Consider the following 20,176-nt stretch of genomic DNA (forward strand, 5'->3'; position numbering starts at 1 on the left):
CAGCAAAAGCAGTTCTAAGAGCGAAGTTTATAGCAATACAATCCTACCTTGAGAAACAGGAAACATCTCAAATAAACAACCTAAACTTGCAGCTAAAGCAATAAGACAAAGAAGAACAAAAAAACCCCCCAAAACTTAGCATAAGGAAAGAAATCATAAAGATCAGATCAGAAATAAAAAGAAATGAAGGAAACGATAGCAAAGATCAATAAAACTAAAAGCTGGTTCTTTGAGAAGATAAACAAAATTGATAAACCATTAGCCAGACCCATAAGGAAAAAAAGGAAGAAGACTCAAATAAATGGAATTAGAAATGAAAAAGGAGAAGTAACAACTGACACTGCAGAAATACAAAAGATCATGAGAGATTACTACAAGCAACTCTATGCCAATAAAATGGACAACCTGGAAGAAATGGACACATTCTTAGAAATGCACAACCTGCCAAGACTGAATCAGGAAGAAATAGAAAATATGAACAGACCAATCACAAGCACTGAAATTGAAACTGTGATTATAAATCTTCCAACAAGGCTTCCCTGGTGGCGCATTGTTTGGGAGTACGCCTGCCAATGCAGGGGGCGCAGATTCGTGTCCTGGTCTGGGAGGATCCCACGTGCCGTGCAACGGCTGGGCCCGTGAGCCATGTCTGCTGAGCCTGCGTGTCTGGAGCCTGTTACTCCGCGGTGGGAGAGGCCACAACAGTGAGAGGCCCGTGTACTGCAAAAAAAAAAAAACAAGAACAAACAAACAAAAAATAAAAACAAAAAGAAAACAAAACAAAACAAAAATCTTCCAACAAACAAAAGCCCAGGACCAGATGACTTCACAGGTGAATTCTATCAAACATTTAGAGAAGAGCTAACACCTATCCTTCTCAAACTTCCAAAATATAGCAGAGGGAGGAACACTCCCAAACTCATTCTACGAGGCCACCATCATCCTGATACCAAAACCAGACAAGGATGTCACAAAGAAAGAAAACTACAGGCCAATATCACTGATGAATATAGATACAAAAATCCTCAACAAAATACTAGCACACAGAATCCAACAGCACAGTAAAAGGATCATACACCATGATCAAGTGGGGTTTATTCCAGGAATGCAAGGATTCTTCAATATACGCAAATCAATCAATGTGATACACCATATTAACAAACTGAAGGAGAAAAACCATATGATCATCTCAATAGATGCAGAGAAAGCTTTTGACAAAATTCAACACCCATTTATGATAAAAACCCTGCAGAAAGTAGGCATAGAGGGAACTTTCCTCAACATAATAAAGGCCATTTACGACAAACCCACAGCCAAGATCGTCCTCAATGGTGAAAAACTGAAACCATTTCCACTAAGATCAGGAAGAAGACAAGGTTGCCCACTCTCACCACTATTATTCAACATAGTTTTGGAAGTTTTAGCCACAGCAATCAGAGAAGAAAAGGAAATAAAAGGAATCCAAATTGGAAAAGAAGGAGTAAAGCTGTCACTGTTTGCAGATGACATGATACTATACATAGAGAATCCTAAAGATGCTACCAGAAAACTACTAGAGCTAATCAATGAATTTGGAAAAGTAGCAGTATATAAAATTAACGCACAGAAATCTCTGGCATTCCTATACACTAATGATGAAAAATCTGAAAGTGAAATCAAGAAAACACTCCCATTTACCATTGCAACAAAAAGAATAAAATATCTAGGAAGGAACCTACCTAAGGAGACAAAAGAACTGTATGCAGAAAATTATAAGAGAATGAAGAAAAAAATTAAAGATGATACAAATAGATGGAGAGATATACCATGTTCTTGGATTGGAAGAATCAACATTGTGAAAATGACTACTACCCAAAGCAATCTACAGATTCAATGCAATCCCTATCAAACTACCACTGGCATTTTTCACAGAACTAGAACAAAAAATTTCACAATTTGTATGGAAACACAAAAGACCCCGAATAGCCAAAGCAATCTTGAGAACGAAAAACGGAGCTGGAGGAATCAGGCTCCCTGACTTCAGACTATATTACAAAGGTACAGTAATCAAGACAGTATGGTACTGGCAGAAAAAGAGAAATATAGATCAATGGAACAGGATAGAAAGCCCAGAGATAAACCCATGCACATATGGTCACCTTATCTTTGACAAAGGATGCAGGAATGTACAGTGGAGAAAGGACAGCCTCTTCAATAAGTGGTGCTGGGAAAACTGGACAGCTACATGTAAAAGTATGAGATTAGAACACTCCCTAACACCATACACAAAAATAAGCTCGAAATGGAGTAAAGACCTAAATGTAAGGCCAAAAACTATCAAACTCTTAGAGGAAAACATAGGCAGAACACTCTATGACATAAATCACAGCAAGATCCTTTTTGACCCACCTGCTAGAGAAATGGAAATAAAAACAAAAATAAACAAATGGGACCTATTGAATTTAAAAGCTTTTGCACAGCAACGGAAACCATAAAGAAGACTAAAAGACAACACTCAGAATGGGAGAAAATAAGCTGCGACAAAGTGAGAGAGTGGCATGGACATATATACACTACCAATTGTAAAACAGCTAGTTTTACAGCAGCCGCATAGCACAGGGAGATCAACTCGGTGCTTTGTGACCACCTAGAGGGGTGGGATAGGGAGGGCGGGAGGGAGGGAGACGCAAGAGGGAAGAGATATGGGAACATATGTATATGTATAACTGATTCATTTTGTTATAAAGCAGAAACTAACACACCATTGTAAAGCAATTATACTCCAATAAGGATTTAAAAAAAAAAAAAAAAAAGAATCTGCCTGCCAGTGCAGGGAACACGGGTTCAAGCCCTGGTCCAGAAAGATCCCACATGCCGTGGAGCAACTAAGCCTGTGTGCCACAAGTACTGAGCTTGCACTCTAGAGCCTATAAGGCACAACTACTGAGCCCTTTTCCCACAACTACTGAAGCCCACATGCCACAACTACTGAAGCCTACGTGCCTAGAGCCCATGCTCCACAACAAGAGAAGCCACCTCAATGAGAAGCACGCGCAACACAACGAAGAGTAGCCCCCACTCGCCGCAACTTGAGAAAGTGCGTACGCAACAAAGAAGACCCAACACAGCCAAAAATAAATAAATAAAATAAATAAATAAATAAGACAGAGAGGTAAGTTTGGAACCAGTCAACCATCTTAGTAGAACTAAAGGTGACCTAGATGGGACAGAATGAAGGCAGGCTGTCAGATTTCTGAGATTCTACAAGAAGGGAAAATAGAGCTATCTATCTGACTACAAACACATTATCCATCAAGAAAAGGAAAGAATGACCCCAAAGGTGAAAGAGAGACCAGCAGGTCTGCCATTTCCAAAACAGGCCCAGAGAATAAATGTCTGAGGAGCCGTATGGTTCTTCCATGGTTTCAGTGGGCCAGGTATCACCGCTGCCTTCCCAGTGAGACCAGAAGGTGGGGCTGCCACCCCAGTGGGACCAGAGGGCAGGATACATAGCTAAAGATTATTCTCAAGCCTTAACAACTAACATAATTTGCCTTGCAAGGTTTTAAACTTGCTTGGGACCCAGAAATCCTTCTTTCCACTTTTAGAATGGAAATGTGAATTCTCTGATTATCCTATCATTGTATTTTGGAAGCGAATAACTTGTCTGGTTCACAGGTTCACAGCTGGAAAGAAATTGTGCCAAAGGATGAAACATACCTCTACTCTCATCCACACTCAATTTAGAAGAGATTTAGGTGAGATTTTGAATTTAGAGTTGATACTGGAATGGGTTAAGATGTTTGCAGCTTTTAAGATGGGGTGAATGTATTTTGTATGTGAAGAATATGAATCTGGGGGGTCCAGAGGGCTGAGTTGTTAAGACTGAATTGTTCCCCCAAATTCATACACTGAAGCCATAACCTACAATGTGACTTTTAAAGGTAAATATTATGAGGTTATAGGGTGGAGCCCTAACCCACTATGGCTGGTGTCCTCAGAAGAAGAGAGATACCAGGGAAGCACACACACAGAAAAAAGGCCATTCAGGACTCAGCAAGAATGCAATCATCTGCAAGCCAAGGGGCGAGACTTCAGTAAAAACCAAACTGCCTACACATTGATCTTAGACTTCCAGTCTCAAGAACTTTGAAAAAACAAACTTCTGTTCTTTAAGCCACCACGTCTGTGGTATTTTGTTATGGCAGCCCTAGCAAATTAAAACACAATGTTAGTGCAAGAAGTAAACCATAAATCAACTATCTTAAGATCACTGAAAGAATGCAACATTTTTTTCCTCGACTGAATTTAAGGAAAGTGGAACATTTCCTAGTGATTTCTGCCATCTACACACTCATGGGGAAAAGAAAGGAAACGTCAAGAGAACAGCTCTTGTGGCAGGAGGTGATGGCCAGACTTGGTCCTCTTATGTCTGTGGAGGTGAGACTTCTGGCTAAAGCCACGACCGCACTCCCTGCACACATATGGCTTCTCTCCTGAATGGGTCCGCTGATGTCTGATGAGGGCTGACTTGAAGCCAAAGCCACGTCCACACTCATCACACACACACGGCTTTTCTCCTGAGTATGTCCTCTGGTCAGAGGTGAGGTGGGTCTTCTGACCAAGTCTTTGCTCACATACTCCGTACACATCAGCCTCCTCCCCTGAATGTGTCCTCTGGTGTCTGGTGAGGAGTGACTTGAAGCCAAAGGTACGTCCACACTCAGAGCACAGATAAGGCTTCTCCCCAGTATGCGTCCTCTGGTGTCTGATGAGGGTGACCTTCTGACCAAAACCACGCCCACACTCAGGGCACACATAAGGCTTCTCACCCGTGTGTGTCCTCTGGTGGCCCATGAGGGAGACTTTCTGGCTAAAGCCACGCCCACACTCAGAGCACATGTAAGGCTTCTCCCCTGTGTGTGTTCTCTGGTGTCTGATGAGAGTGACCTTTTGGCGAAAGCTGTGCCCACACTCGGCACAAACATAAGGCTTCTCCCCTGAGTGTGTGACTTGATGACTGAGGAGCAGCGACTGCTGCCTGAAGCCGCGCCCACACTCAAGGCACAAGAAGGGCCTCTCAGCCGAATGTGAGCTACGGTGTTGGAGGAGTGATGCCTTCTGGCAAAAGCCTCTTCCACACTCTGGACACACAAAAGGCTTCTCCTCCAAGTGTGTCCTCTGGTGCAGGATGAGGGCAATCTTCTGGCGAAAGCCTCGCCCACACTCCTGACATACAAAGGGTCTCTCCCCAGAGTGTATCCTCTTATGGTTAGTTAGGGAGGATGTATACCTGAAGTGTCGCCCACACTCCCTACACATGTAGGGCTTCTCCCCTGAGTGTTTCCTCTGGTGTATGGTGAGGGAGGACTTCCGGCCAAAGCCTCGCCCACACTCCCTACAACTATAGGGCTTCTCCCCCGTGTGTGTCCTCTGGTGCTTGATAAGGTCTGACCTCTGGTAGAAGCTTCTGCCACATTCAGGGCACACATGAAGCTTCTGGAGGCTAAAGAGGCTTGACTTTGTGCTAAGTCCTAGTCTGTATTTTTCACATATGACTGCTCCAGATTCTGAGATGTCTGCCCCTGTCAACATTGCATCTGTCTCCTCAGGGATCACCCCCTGATCTATTCCTCCACCACTGTTGCCTTCCTGGTCTACTGGCTGACCTTGAGATGGGCTGAAGAATGCCCTTGAAGTCCCGCTCAGCCGCGGCCTCCCAAACACAGTGCAAGAGCCTTCTCTCTCTCCATCTTCTGCTTTGTTACTCGAGCAGCTTGGAGCTTCTAGTAGGAAGTGGCTTCCTGCAGATGAACCTGGGAAGATCTGAGGGAAGTGACCGCAGAGCACATACTGATGGAGGAACTGTGGACTGGAAAAACTCACTGGGCAGGAGAGATGGGGCTGGAATTCTGTTCTTGGTTCTGCTGGAGAGAAAGTGTCGGTCAGAATCACCACAGGTACCTTGTGGATGGTAACACTTGTCCAGCAGTCATTCCTCAGATGTTCCCACAGCAAAGATTTCCTTCACAGACCTACCTTTCATCCCAGGGTGACACATTAATGTATATCCTTTTACAACACATAAAACCCACACAATGAGCCAGCTCTAAATATCAGCCCAGCTTAAATAGTTTTAAGAAAGCATCACAGGCAGCTCTAGCCCTATAAATTGCTGCCATTAGAGTTGTACATCTGCCCCCAATACAATTATCTTACAAGCCGCAGTCATTAACACTGATGTAAACAATATCTGCAAATATATGCTTTTACTGAGAGTTAAACTACATAACTTATTACAAATTTCTTTAGGGACATTTCCTACAAGAAAGGATGGAGTCAAAAAAGGGAGTCACTCCACCTAGAGGCCCCATGGTGGAGGCAATAGAGAGGACAGGTCAGAGACCCATGTGGGAAATGAACTGGAAGGTGTTTCCCCCATCCTAAACAAGTATTTCCTAGAGCATTATGCAGTGGGTTCTCTATCTGGGAGTGTGAATTCAGCAGTAAAACACAAAAACATAGTCTAGGCCTGCAACCCATTAAAGGATTTTGACTCCACCAAGACCTGCTTTTCGCAGTGTTGTTTTTTTTTTTTTAACTGTTGTAAATGGAAAAATTTCCACCTAAAATAGCTCTAACAGATATCAAATTTGTATGCCTTGCTCCATTACTCTGCTTCTATCTGCCAGAAGCCTTTGCAGACCTACCTGATTCTTTCTTCATCAATCAAAAGTATTTTATGAACCATCTATAATACTGGGCAGCAAACTACAGCCAACTAGGTGTTTTGTAAATAAAGGTCTATTAGACCACAGCCACACTCTGTCTTCATGTTGTGTCTATGGAAGCTTTCACATACAACAACAAAGGTGAGTAGTTGCAACACAGAACATAAAGGCTACAAAGACTAAAATATTTACGACCTGACCCTTTTACAGAAAACTACTCATTCCATCTGGTCTAAGAGGCTAGTTTTCAATACTAATAAGAAGAGCTACCATGAAACCCCTTCCTAACACTTAAAAGCCCCTCAGCAAACAATTCAGTAAATTTAGTTCTGTGTGTGTGTGTGTGTGTGTGTGTGTGTTGCTAGACCTAGAAGCTCCTGTGAAATGGCCTTGATAATCACAAGTGCTGACCCTGCTGGACTTTCACTGTGAAAGTGAACATCCTTTCAGTCAGGGGTCCCACCATGGTTGGTCTCTAGTTCAGCTCATTGAACTATCAGTCAGTTTATTTTGTTAAGCTAGGCTGTCCACATTTTCGAAATTCGTGGCATGTATGTACGTTTCTGGCCTGCAGTTTCCAAGAAATACTTTGTTGTAATTCTAAAGTTCTGACAGCTGAGCTTTCAGTATTGCACTACGGTCTCCTTGTCTGTGATGGGGAGAGAAAAGCAGCCCCTGCCTTCTCCTTGGCCTGTTTATTCTCCTGCCTAGGCATAAAGTCTAAGGCCAGTGGTAAATGGCACATCATTACAGGTGTGCCGTTCAGTGTCTTCTGTATAAAATACGGTGACTGATTTAAATAGTTAACGCTGCCCTTATCGGAACTATAGCCTCTAATATGACTACTCATTCATCATTTTTGTGCCTATCTAGTAATGTGGCAAATTTTAGCTAAAAGTGATTAAGAATTACAAAGTTCACTTTGGTTTTAAACATCCAGAAGTTCCTCAATAGAAGGAGAAATAAAAAACAAAATGTTACCAAGGTAATGCTTTTCACTTAGTCACAAAAATTTCCATGATGTAGAAAAAAGTTAATCAGTTTATAAATTCTTTTATAATCTACAGCTGCTCTCATGCCAATTGATTTTTCAGACCAGTAACTACTTCAGTAATTGTACATGAACTTAAACGTTCCAAAGGAAAAAAAAATCCATGTCTAATGGCTCCTTAAAGAAATTTTGCCTTCTGCAGCTGCAGTTGTGAGAAAGGAAAGTATAGCAGTGAGTTAAACAAATGACCATAGACACTGGATTACAGCAGAAGAAGGAATGCTGTGCATTCACTGCTTTTAAACAATTTAAAGAATTTTAAGACTTGGTCCACAAATGTAGAAAGGGAACATGTTCAATATTAATCAGAATTAATCCCTGGAAATTGGACAACTTTCATAATATGCCATCTCTGTGATTTTAAGAAAATATAAAAGAAATATTAGCATATGTGATGGTTAATTTTATGTATTAACTTTGCTGGTCACAGGTTGCCATGACAGAGGAAAATTAGACTTCCTCAATATTAAATATCTGCTCATCAGAAGTTATTGTTAAGAAAATGAACAGAAAAGTTTCAGACTGAGAGGATGTTTGCAAAATGTACAAATGACAATGGACTGGTATCCAGGATTAATAAAGAACTCATAGAACTCAATAATAAAAACAATGCAGAAAAATTGGAAAAAGATTTGAATGTATACCTCACAAAGTAAGGTATATGATGCATATTAATGATCAAAAAGCATACAGAAGGTTTCACTGTCATTAAGTGTCAGCAAAATGGAAACCCCCATGAGATAACTCTACACATCCATCACCAGAAATAAAATGAAAACTGTCGGGGAAGATGTGAAGTGACAGGAACTCTCATGTGTTTGTTATTCATGGAAGTGAGAAATTGTACAACCACTCTGGAAAAGTTCTAGTCGTTTCTTATAAAACTACACATACAGTTACCCTATGACTCAGTGTACTGAGTTGAATGAATATTATCCCACCAAAATTAATATCAACCTGGAACATGTGAATGTGGCCTTCTTTTGAAATAGAGTCTTTGCAGATGTAATCAAGTTAAGATGAGGTTATACTGGATTAGAATGAGCTTTAATTCAATGACTGGAATCCTCACAAGGAGAGGGTGATTTGGATACAGATACATATAGAAGGAAGCAGCCTATGTAACCACAGAGGCAGAGATTAGAGTGATACGGCTACAAGCCAAGGAATACTAGGGATTGTAAGCAACCACCAGAACCTAAGGGAGACAAAGAACAGACTCCATTTCAAAACCTCCAGAAGGAACCAGCCCCTCCAGTATGTTGATGCTGAACTGTGAAAGAATAAATTTCTTTGTTTTAAGCCTCTAAGTTTGTGGTAATTTATTACAGCAACCCTAGAAAACTAATATACCCTAGGTATTTATCCAAAGGAAATGAAAACAAAGGTTTACCAAAAACAAACAAAAAATTCTCAGCAGAAGAATGTTAATAGCAACTTTTTTTTTTTTCTTTTTGCGGTACGCGGGCCTCTCCCTGTTGTGGCCTCTCCCGTTGTGGAGCACAGGCTCCGAACGCGCAGGCTCAGCTGCCATGGCTCACGGGCCCAGCCGCTCTGCAGCATGTGGGATCTTCCCAGACCAGGGCACGAACCCATGTCCCCTGCATCGGCAGGCGGACTCTCAACCACTGCACCACCAGGGAAGCCCAATAGCAACTTTTTTAAAATGACTAAAAACTGGAAGCCATCAAGGTGTCTATTAAGGAGAATGAATAAACAGTCATATATTCATATAATTGAATGCTATTTGATGTTAAAAAAAAGAACAGACTACTGATGTATGCAACAACATGGATGAAGTTTAAAAACTATACCGAGTCGGGCTTCCCTGGTGGTGCAGTAGTTGGGAGTCCGCCTGCCGATGCAGGGGACACAGGTTCATGCCTCAGCCCGGGAATATCCCACATGCCACGGAGCGGCTAGGCCCGTGAGCCATGGCTGCTAAGCCTGCGCATCTGGAGCCTGTGCTCCACAACGGGAGAGGCCACAGCAGTGAGAGGCCCGCATACCGCAAGAAAAACAAAAACAAAAACAAAAAACAAACTACTGAGTGAAAGAAGCCTTAAACAAACAACATATTAAATGATTCCATTAATGCAAAATTGTATGGTGGGCCAAACTAATCAATGGTGAAATAAAATCAGAACAGTGGTACCTCTGAGGGGTAGGAGCAGGGGTTTACTGGGATGGGCCGCAAGGGAACTATGTGGATAACAGTAATGATCTGTATTTTGATAAAGTTTGGGTTTTGGAGGTATATGCATCGTTTGAACTCACAGACCAGTACACTTAAGATTTCGCGGGTATTTTCAGGAAGACGGCGGAAGAGTAAGACGCAGAGATCACCTTCCTCCCCACAGATACATCAGAAATACATCTACATGTGGAACAACTCCTACAGAACACCTACTGAATGCTGGCAGAAGACCTAAGACCTTCCAAAAGGCAAGAAACTCCCCACATAACTGGGTAGGGCAAAAGAAACAAGAATAAACAGAGACAAAAGAATAGGGATGGGACCTGCACCAGTGGGAGGGAGCTATGAAGGAGGAAAGGTTTCCACACACTAGGAAGCCCCTTCCCGGGCGGAGACTGCAGTTGGCAGAGGGGGGAAGATTCAAGGCCGCGGAGGAGAGCATAGCAACAGGGGTGCAGAGGGCAAAGCGGAGAGATTCCTGCACAGAGGATCAGTGCCAACCAGCACTCATTAGCCTGAGAGGCTTCTCTGCTCACCCGCCGGGGTGGGCGGGGATGGGAGCTGAGGCTTGGGCTTTGGTTGGAGCGCAGGGAGAGGACTGGCGGCGTGAACACACCCTGAAGGGGTTAGTGCACGACGGCTAGCCAGGAGGGAGTCCGGGAAAAAGTTTGGACCTGCTGAAGAGGCAAGAGACTTTTTCTTCCCTTTTTGTTTCCTGGTGCACGAGGAGAGGGGATTAAGAGCGCTGCTTAAAGGAGCTCCAGAGACGGGCGCAAGCCGTGGCTACCAGCGCGGACCCCAGAGACGGGTATGAGACGCTAAGGCTGCTGCTGTCGCCACCAAGAAGCCTGTGTGCGAGCACAGGTCACTATCCACACCTCCCTTCCGGGTAGCCTGTGGAGCCTGCCACAGCCAGGGTCCTGGGATCCAGGGACAACTTCCCCGGGAGAACGCACAGTGCACCTCAGGCTGGTGCAACATCATGCCAGCCTCTGTCGCCGCAGGCTCGCCCCGCATCGTGCCCCTCCCTCTCCACAGCCTGTGTAAGCCAGAGCCCCCGAATCAGTGGCTTCTTTAACCTGTCCTGTCTGAGCGACGAACAGATGCCCTCCAGCGACCTACATGCAGAGGCGGGGCCAAATCCAAAGCTGAACCCAGGGAGCTGTGAGAACAAAGAAGACAAAGGGAAATCTCTCCCAGCAGCCTCAGGAGCAGCGGATTAAATCTCCAGTCAACTAGATACACCCAGCATCTGTGGAATACCTGAATAGACAATGGATCATCCCAAATTGAGGAGGTGGATGTTGAGAGCAACATTTATTATTTTTTCCCCTTTTGCTCTTTTTCTGAGTGTGTATGTGTATGCTTCTGTGTGAGCTTTACTCTGTATAGCTTTGCTTTCACCATTTGTCCTAGGGTTCTATCTGTCCGGTTTTTTTGTTTTACTTTCTAAAAACACTTTTTTCTTAATAATTATTTTTTATTTTAATAACTTTATTTTATCTTTCTTTATTTTCTTTCATCCTCTTTCTTTCCTTCTATATTTTCTCCCTTTTATTCTGAGCCGTGTGGATGAAACGCTCTTGGTGCTGCAGCCAGGAGTCAGTGCTGTGCCGCTGAGGTGGGAGAGCCAACTTCAGGACACTGGTCCACAAGAGACCTCCCAGGTGCACGTAATATCAAACAGCAAAAATCTCCCAGCGATCTCCATCTCAATACCAACACCCAGCTTCACTCAACGACAAGCAAGCTACAGTGCTGGACACCCTATGCCAAACAACTAGCAAAACAGGAACACAACCCCACCCATTAGCAGAGAGGCTGCCTAAAATCATAATAAGTCCACAGACATGCCAAAACACACCACCAGACATGGACCTGCCCACCAGAAAGACAAGACCCAGCCTCATCCACCAGAACACAGGCACGAGTCCCCTCCACCAGGAAGCCTACACAACCCACGTTAACAACATTAGCCACTGGGGACAGATACCAAAAACAACGGGAACTATGAACCTGCAGCCTGCAATAAGGAGACCCCAAACACAGTAAGATAAGCAAAATGAGAAGACAGAAAAACACACAGCAGATGAAGGAGCAAGATAAAAACCCACCAGACCTAACAATGAAGAGGAAATAGGCAGTCTACTTGAAAAAGAATTCAGAATAATGGTAGTAAAGATGATCCAAAATCTTGGAAATAGAATAGACAAAATCAAGAAACATTTAACAAGGACCTAGAAGAACTAAAGAGGAAACAAGCAACGATGAACAACACAATAAATGAAATTAAAAATACTCTAGAAGGGACCAATAGCAGAATAACTGAGGCAGAAGAACGGATAATTGACCTAGAAGATAAAATAGTGGAAATAACTACTGCCGAGCAGAATAAAGAAAAAAGAATGAAAAGAACTGAGGACAGTCTCAGAGACCTCTGGGACAACATTAAATGCACCAACAGTCGAATCATAGGGGTTCCAGAAGAAGAAGAGAAAAAGAAAGTGACTGAGAAAATATTTGAAGAGATTATAGTTGAAAACTTCCCTAATATGGGAAGGGAAATAGTTAATCAAGTCCAGGAAGCACAGAGAGTCCCATACAGAGTAAATCCAAGGAGAAACACACCAAGACACATATTAATCAAACTATCAAAAATTAAATACAAAGAAAACAGATTAAAAGCAGCAAGGGAAAAACAACAAATAACACACAAGGGAATCCCCATAAGGTTAACAGCTGATCTTTCAGCAGAAACTCTGCAAGCCAGAAGGGACTGGCAGGATATATTTAAAGTGATGAAGGAGAAAAACCTACAACCAAGATTACTCTACCCAGCAAGGATCTCATTCACATTTGATGGAGAAATTAAAACCTTTACAGACAAGCAAAAGCTGAGAGAGTTCAGCACCACAAAACCAGCTTTTCAACAAATGGTAAAGAACCTTTTCTAGGCAAGAAACACAAGAGAAAGAAAAGACCTACAATAACAAACCCAAAGCAATTAAGAAAATGGGAATAGGAACATACATATCGATAATTACCTTAAATGTAAATGGATTAAAAGCTCCGACCAGAAGACACAGACTGGCTGAATGGATACAAAAACAAGACCCATATATATGCTGTCTACAAGAGACCCACTTCAGACCTAGAGACACATACATACTGAAAGTGAGTGGATGGAAAAAGATATTACATGCAAATGAAAATCAAAACAAAGCTGGAGTAGCAATACACATATCAGACAAAATAGACTTTAAAATAAAGACTATTACAAGAGACAAGGAAGGACACTACATAATGATCAAGGGATCGATCCAAGAAGAACATATAACAATTGTAAATATTTGTGCACCCAACATAGGAGCACCTCAATACATAAGTCAAATACTAACAGCCATAAAATGGGAAATCAGCAGTAACACATTCATAGTAGGGGACTTTAACACCCCACTTTCACCAATGGACAGATCATCCAAAATGAAAATAAATAAGGAAACACAAGCTTTAAATGATACATTAAACAAGATGGACTTAATTGATATGTATAGGACATTCCATCCAAAAACAACAGAATACACATTTTTCTCAAGTCCTCATGGAACATTCTCCAGGATAGATCATATCTTGGATCACAAATCAAACCTTGGTAAATTTAAGAAAATTAAAATTTTATCAAGTATCTTTTCCGACCACAATGCTATGAGACTAGATATCAATTACAGGAAAAGATCTGTAAAAAATACAAACACATGGAGGCTAAACAATACACTACTTAATAACGAGGTGATCACTGAAGAAATCAAAGAGGAAATCAAAAGATACCTAGAAACAAATGACAATGGAGACACGACAACCCAAAACTGATGGGATGCAGCAAAAGCAGTTCTAAGAGCGAAGTGTATAGCAATACAATCCTACCTTAAGAAACAGGAAACATCTTGAATAAACAACCTAAACTTGCACCTAAAGCAATTAGAGAAAGAAGAACAAAAAAACCCAAAGTTAGCAGAAGGAAAGAAATCATAAAAATCAGATCAGAAATAAACGAAGGGACTTCCCTGGTGGCGTGGTGGTTGGGAATCTGCCTGCCAACACAGGGGACATGGGTTCAAGCCCTGGCCTGGGAAGATCCCACATGCCCTGGCAACGAACAGTGGCTTCTGCTCGCCACAGCTAGAGAAAGCCCGCATGCCGCAGGGAAGGCCCAACACAGCCATAAATAAATTAATTAATTAAAAAAAAAAAAAGAAATAAATGAAAAAGAAATGAAGGAAATGATAGTAAAGATCAATAAAACTAAAAGCTGGTTCTTTGAGAAGATAAAAAAATTGATAAACCATTAGCCAGACTCATCAAGAAAAAAAGGGAGAAGACTCAAATCAATAGAATTAGAAATGAAAAAGGAGAAGTAATAACTGACACTGCAGAAATACAAAAGATCACGAGAGATTACTACAAGCAACCCTATGCCAATAAAATGGACAACCTGGAAAAAATGGACAAGTTCTTAGAAATGCACAACCTGCCAAGACTGAATCAGGAAGAAGTAGAAAATATGAACAGACCAATCACAAGCACTGAAATTGAAACTGTGATTAAAAATCTTCCAACAAACAAAAGCCCAGGACTGGATGGCTTCACAGGCGAATTCTATCAAACATTCAGAGAAGAGCTAACACCTATCCTTCTCAAACTCTTCCAAAATATAGCAGAGGGAGGAACACTCCCAAACTCATTCTACGAGGCCACCATCACCCTGATATCAAAACCAGACAAGGATATCACAAAGAAAGAAAACTACAGGCCAATATCATTGATGAACATAGATGCAAAAATCCTCAATAAAAACTAGCAAACATAATCCAACAGCACATTAAGAGGATCATACACCATGATCAAGTGGGGTTTATTCCAGGAATGCAAGGATTCTTCAATATACGCAAATCAATCAATGTGATACACCATATTAACAAACTGAAGGAGAAAAACCATATGGTCATCTCAATGGATGCAGAGAAAGCTTTCGACAAAGTTCAACACCCATGTATGATAAAAACCCTGCAGAAAGTAGGCATAGAGAGAACTTTCCTCAACATAATAAAAGACATATATGACAAACCCACAGCCAACATCGTCCTGAACGGTGAAAAACTGAAAGCATTTCCACTAAGATCAGGAACAAGACAAGGTTGCCCACTCTCACCACTATTATTCAACATAGTTCTGGAAGTTTTAGCCACAGCAATCAGAGAAGAAAAGGAAATAAAAGGGATCCAAATCGGAAAAGAAGAAATAAAGCTGTCACTGTTTGCAGAAGACATGATACTATACACAGAGAATCCTAAAGATGCTACCAGAAAACTACTAGAGCTAACCAATGAATTTGGTAAAGTAGCAGGATACAAAATTAATGCACAGAAATCTCTGGCATTCTTACATACTAAGGATGAAAAATCTGAAAGTGAAATCAAGAAAACACTCCCATTTACCATTGCAACAAAAAGAATAAAATATCTAGGAATAAACCTACCTAAGGAGACAAAAGACATGTATGAAGAAAATTATAAGACACTGATGAAAGAAATTAAAGATGATACAAATAGATGGAGAGATATACCATGTTCTTGGATTGGTAGAATCAACATTGTGAAAATGACTCTACTACCCAAAGCAATCTACAGATTCAATGCAATCCCTATCAAACTACCACTGGCATTTTTCACAGAATTAGAACAAAAGTTTCACAATTTGTAATGGAGACACAAAAGATTCCGAATAGGCAAAGCAAGCTTGAGAACAAAAAACGGAGCTGGAGGAATCAGGCTCCCGGACTTCAGACTATACTACAAAGCTACCGTAATCAAGACAGTATGGTACTGGCACAAAAACAGAAATAGATCAATGGAACAGGATAGAAAGCCCAGAGTTAAACCCACGCACATATGGTCACTTATGTTTGACAAAGGATGCAGGAATGTACAGTGGAGAAAGAACAGCCTATTCAATAAGTGGTGCTGGGTAAAGTGGACAGGTACATGTAAAAGTATGAGATTAGAACACTCTCTAACACCATACACAAAAATAAGCTCAAAATGGATTAAAGACCTAAACGTAAGGCCAGAAACTATCAAAGTCTAAGAGGAAAACATAGGCACAACACTCTATGACATAAATGACAGCAAGATCCTTTGTGACCCACCTCCTAGAGAAATGGAAATAAAAAGAACAATAACCAAATGGGACCTATTGAAACTTAAAAGCTTTTGCACAGCAAAGGAAAGCATAAACAAGACCAAAAGACAAATCTCAGAATGGGAGAAAATGTTGGCAAATGAAGCAACTGACAAAGGATTAATCTGCAAAATTTACAAGCAGCTCATGCAGCTCAATAACAAAAAAACAAACAACGCAATCCAAGAATGGGCAGAAGACCTAAATAGACATTTCTCCAAAGAAGATATACAGAGTTTGAACAAACACATGAAAGAATGCTCAACATCATTAATCATTAGAGTAATGCAAATCAAAAGTACAATGAGATATCATCTCACACCAGTCAGAATGGCCATCATCAAAAAATCTAGAAACAATAATGCTGGAGAGGGTGTGGAAGAAAGGGAACACTCTTGCACTGCTGGTGGGAATGTGAATTGGTACAGCCACTATGGAGAACAGTATGGAGGTTCCATAAAAAACTACAAATAGAACTACCATAGGACCCAGCAATCCCACTACTGGGCATATACCCTGAGGAAACCATAATTCAAAAAGAGTCATGTACCCGAATGTTCATTGCAGCTCTATTTACAATAGCCAGGAGATGGAAACAACCTAAGTGTCCATCATCGGATGAATGGATAAAGATGTGGCACATATATACAATGGAATATTATTCAGCCATAAAAAGAAACGAAATTGAGTTATTTGTAGTGAGGTGGATGGACCTAGAGTCTGTCATACAGAGTGAAGTAAGTCAGAAAGAGAAAAACAAATACCGTATGCTAACACATATATACGGAATCTAAGAAAAAAATAAATGTCATGAAGAACCTAGTGGTAAGACAGGAATAAAGACACAGATCTACTAGAGAATGGACTTGAGGATATGGGGAGGGGGAAGGGTAAGCTGTGACAAAGTGAGAGAGTGGCATGGACTTATATACACTACCAAATGTAAAACAGCTAGTGGGAAGCAGCCGCATAGCACAGGGAGATCAGCTCGGTGCTTTGTGACCACCTAGAGAGGTGGGATAGGGAGGGCGGGAGGGAGGGAGACACAAGAGGGAGAGATATGGGAACATATGTATATGTATAACTGATTCACTTTGTTATACAGCCGAAACTAACACACCATTGTAAAGCAATTATACTCCAATAAAGATGTAAAAAAAAAAAAAAATTTCACATTTCCTTTTAAGTTATTTCCACCTTAAACAAATAAACAACTCTAGGTAATCATACGCATGCTACCCATTACTCCTGGGGCCAACCACCTTTCATGGGGCCCACTAAGCTGAGATGAGCTGCCAGAAGTTGGCCCTTTTAAAACTGCAGTGTCTGGAGATGCTCAAGTGGACACCCTGGAACTGAGTCCATGGGTCCCTTCCTGCCAACCACTCACATGAGCTAACCCAGGAGTAGACTCTGCCTTTCCTCTCAGCACTTGTTAGATTGTCTTTGCCAGAACGATTTGCTGTTCAGATCAGATCTTAAGACACACTTATATCTGCCAGCCACCTGGGGATAAAGATCGTCTGAGCAGAATGAGTAGATGCTAAGGACATGCCATGAAGACCTCACAAAATGACAGCAATAGCCACCCATAAACAGGGACTCATGCTTTTTACCTACCCATGGGAGAACACAAGTCTCTTTCTAAGAAGAGTAAAGCCTTGATACAGTGCACTTAACTCAGATATGCTCAGCTACTCAGCTCTCTCCAGAGAGGAACTGCTTGCACTAAACTACTTACTCTTACCAACTAAGGAGATACTGCTAGAAATCTATTAGAATGGCTAAAATAAAAAATAGTGCTGGGACTTCCCTGGTGGCACAGTGGTTAAGGCTCCACACTCCCAATGCAAGGGGCCCGGGTTCGACCCCTGCTCAGGGAACCAGATCCCACATGCATGCCACAATTAAGAGTTCGCATGCTGCAACTAAGGAGCCCGTGAGCCGCAACTAAGGAGCCCACCTGCTGCAATTAAGACCCGGTGCAACCAAATAAATAAATAAATGTTTTTTTTTTAAAATAGTGCTAACACCAAATCCTGGCAAGAATGCAGACAAACTGGATCACTCAAACACTGCTGGTGGGAATGTAAAATGGTTTAGCCCTTCTGGAAATGAGTATGGCACTTTATTACAAAACTAAACATATTGATATATTTATACAAGCCAGAAACTTGCACTTTTGGGCATTTATGCCAGAAATGAAAACCTTACGTTCACACAAAAACCTATACACAAATGTCCATAGCAGCTCTATTCATAATAGCCAAAAACTATACAGAACCCAGATGTCCTTAAATGGATGAATGGTTTAACAAACTGTGGTACCTTCATACATTGGACTACTACTCAGCAATAAAAGGAATGGAATACTGATACATGCAACAATTTGGATGGATCTCAAAAGAAAATTATGCTGAGTGAAAAAAAGCAATCCCCAAAGGTAACATATGATATGACTTCTTCCATATAACATTCTTGAAGTGACAAAGTTATAGAGACAAAGAACAGATTAGTGGTTGCCAGAAGAAGAGAAGGGGAGGAGTGAGGGAGTTGGCTGTGACTATAAAAGGGTAGCAGAATGGATCCTCGTGATGGAACTGTCCTGTATCTTTGAATATAGTGGTAGTTACATGAATGTACATGTATAAAATTTCATAGAACTAAATAAACATACACATACACAAAAGTGAAGGTCAAACTGGTAAAATCTGAATAAGGTCAGTGCATTGCATTACAGAAATACAAGGCTGGTTTAAGAAGAAAAAAAAACCCTGTAATTTACCAAATTAAAAGACTAAAAAAGAAAAACACACATGATCATCTCTAAAGATGCCAAAAAAAAGTGGACAAAATCCAGCATTCATTCCCAATAAAAACTCATCAAACAAGGAATAGAAGGGAAGTTTGTCAAGCTGCTGAAGGGCAGCTATAAAACTTCCACTTAGGAGGACAGTATTTCCCATAAGATCAGGAAGAAGGAAAGGATGTCTACTCTCACCATTTAAATTCATCATTGCACTGATTTTCTCACCATGCAATGAGGCAAGAAAAAGAAATTAAAGACATAAAGAATGGAAAGAAGTAAACTATACTTACTTACAAATAACTTAATCATCTATTTAGAAAATCCTATACAATCTACAAAACCTGCTAGGACTGAGAAGTAAGTTTTGAAAATTTACCAGATACAAGATCATTATACATAAATTAATTGTATTTCTATATACTATCAACAAACAATTGAAAACTGAAATTTTAAAGTACCTTAAATAGCACCAAAAATATGAAACACAGAGGGATAAATCTGACAAGATGCATAAGACCTGTGTATGAAAAACTACAAAACAATGCTGACAAAAATTAAGAAGTCCCATAAAAATAGAGATTGACTGTGTTCATATACTGGATGACAGAGTATTATTTACATGTAAATTCTCTTCAAATTGATGTACATTCAACTCAGTCCCAATCAAAATCCCAGCAGGCCTTTTTTTTGTGAAAATTGCCAAGCTGAGTCTAAAATTCATGTGGAAATGCAAAGAATCTAGCACAACTTGAAAAAAGAAAAAATGTTAAAGGATTTATACTAAGTTCCAGACTTACTATAAAGCTTCAGTAATCAAGACTACATAGTATTGGGACTTCCCTGGTGGCACAGTGGTTAAGAATCTACCTGCCAATGCAGGGGAGATGGGTGTGAGCCCTGGTCCAGGAAGATCCCACATGCCACAGAGCAACTAAGCCCACGCACCACAACTACTGAGCCTACTCTCTAGAGACCGCAAGCCACAACTACTGAACCCACATGCTGCAACTACTGAAACCCGCATGCCTAGAGCCTGTGCTCTGCAACAAGAGAAGCCACCGCAACGAGAAGCCCACACGCTGCCCCTATTCGCCGCAACTAGAGAAAGCCCGCACGCAGCAACAGAGACCCAATACAGCCAAAAAATAAATAAAATAAATAAATAGGGCTTC

General features: G+C 41.2%; 1 protein-coding gene across 2 annotated transcripts in view; it reads right to left on the reverse strand.

Moving 5' to 3' along the window:
- Positions 1–730: 730 nt before the first annotated feature.
- The window catches only part of ZNF169 (zinc finger protein 169), a 53,493-nt gene continuing 34,047 nt past the window's right edge, over positions 731–20,176 (reverse strand). The window contains exon 5 of one of the 2 annotated variants that reach the window (XM_067744880.1): positions 731–5,903. In XM_067744880.1, coding sequence (XP_067600981.1) covers positions 4,357–5,903 — 1,547 coding nt within the window. In that variant the 3' untranslated portion in view covers positions 731–4,356. Of the gene's footprint in view, positions 5,907–20,176 lie in introns of both variants that reach the window. The other variant, XM_067744879.1, reaches the window with a different exon arrangement.

Source organism: Pseudorca crassidens, chromosome 7 (assembly GCF_039906515.1).
Source record: "Pseudorca crassidens isolate mPseCra1 chromosome 7, mPseCra1.hap1, whole genome shotgun sequence".
NCBI classification, from domain to species: domain Eukaryota; kingdom Metazoa; phylum Chordata; class Mammalia; order Artiodactyla; family Delphinidae; genus Pseudorca; species Pseudorca crassidens.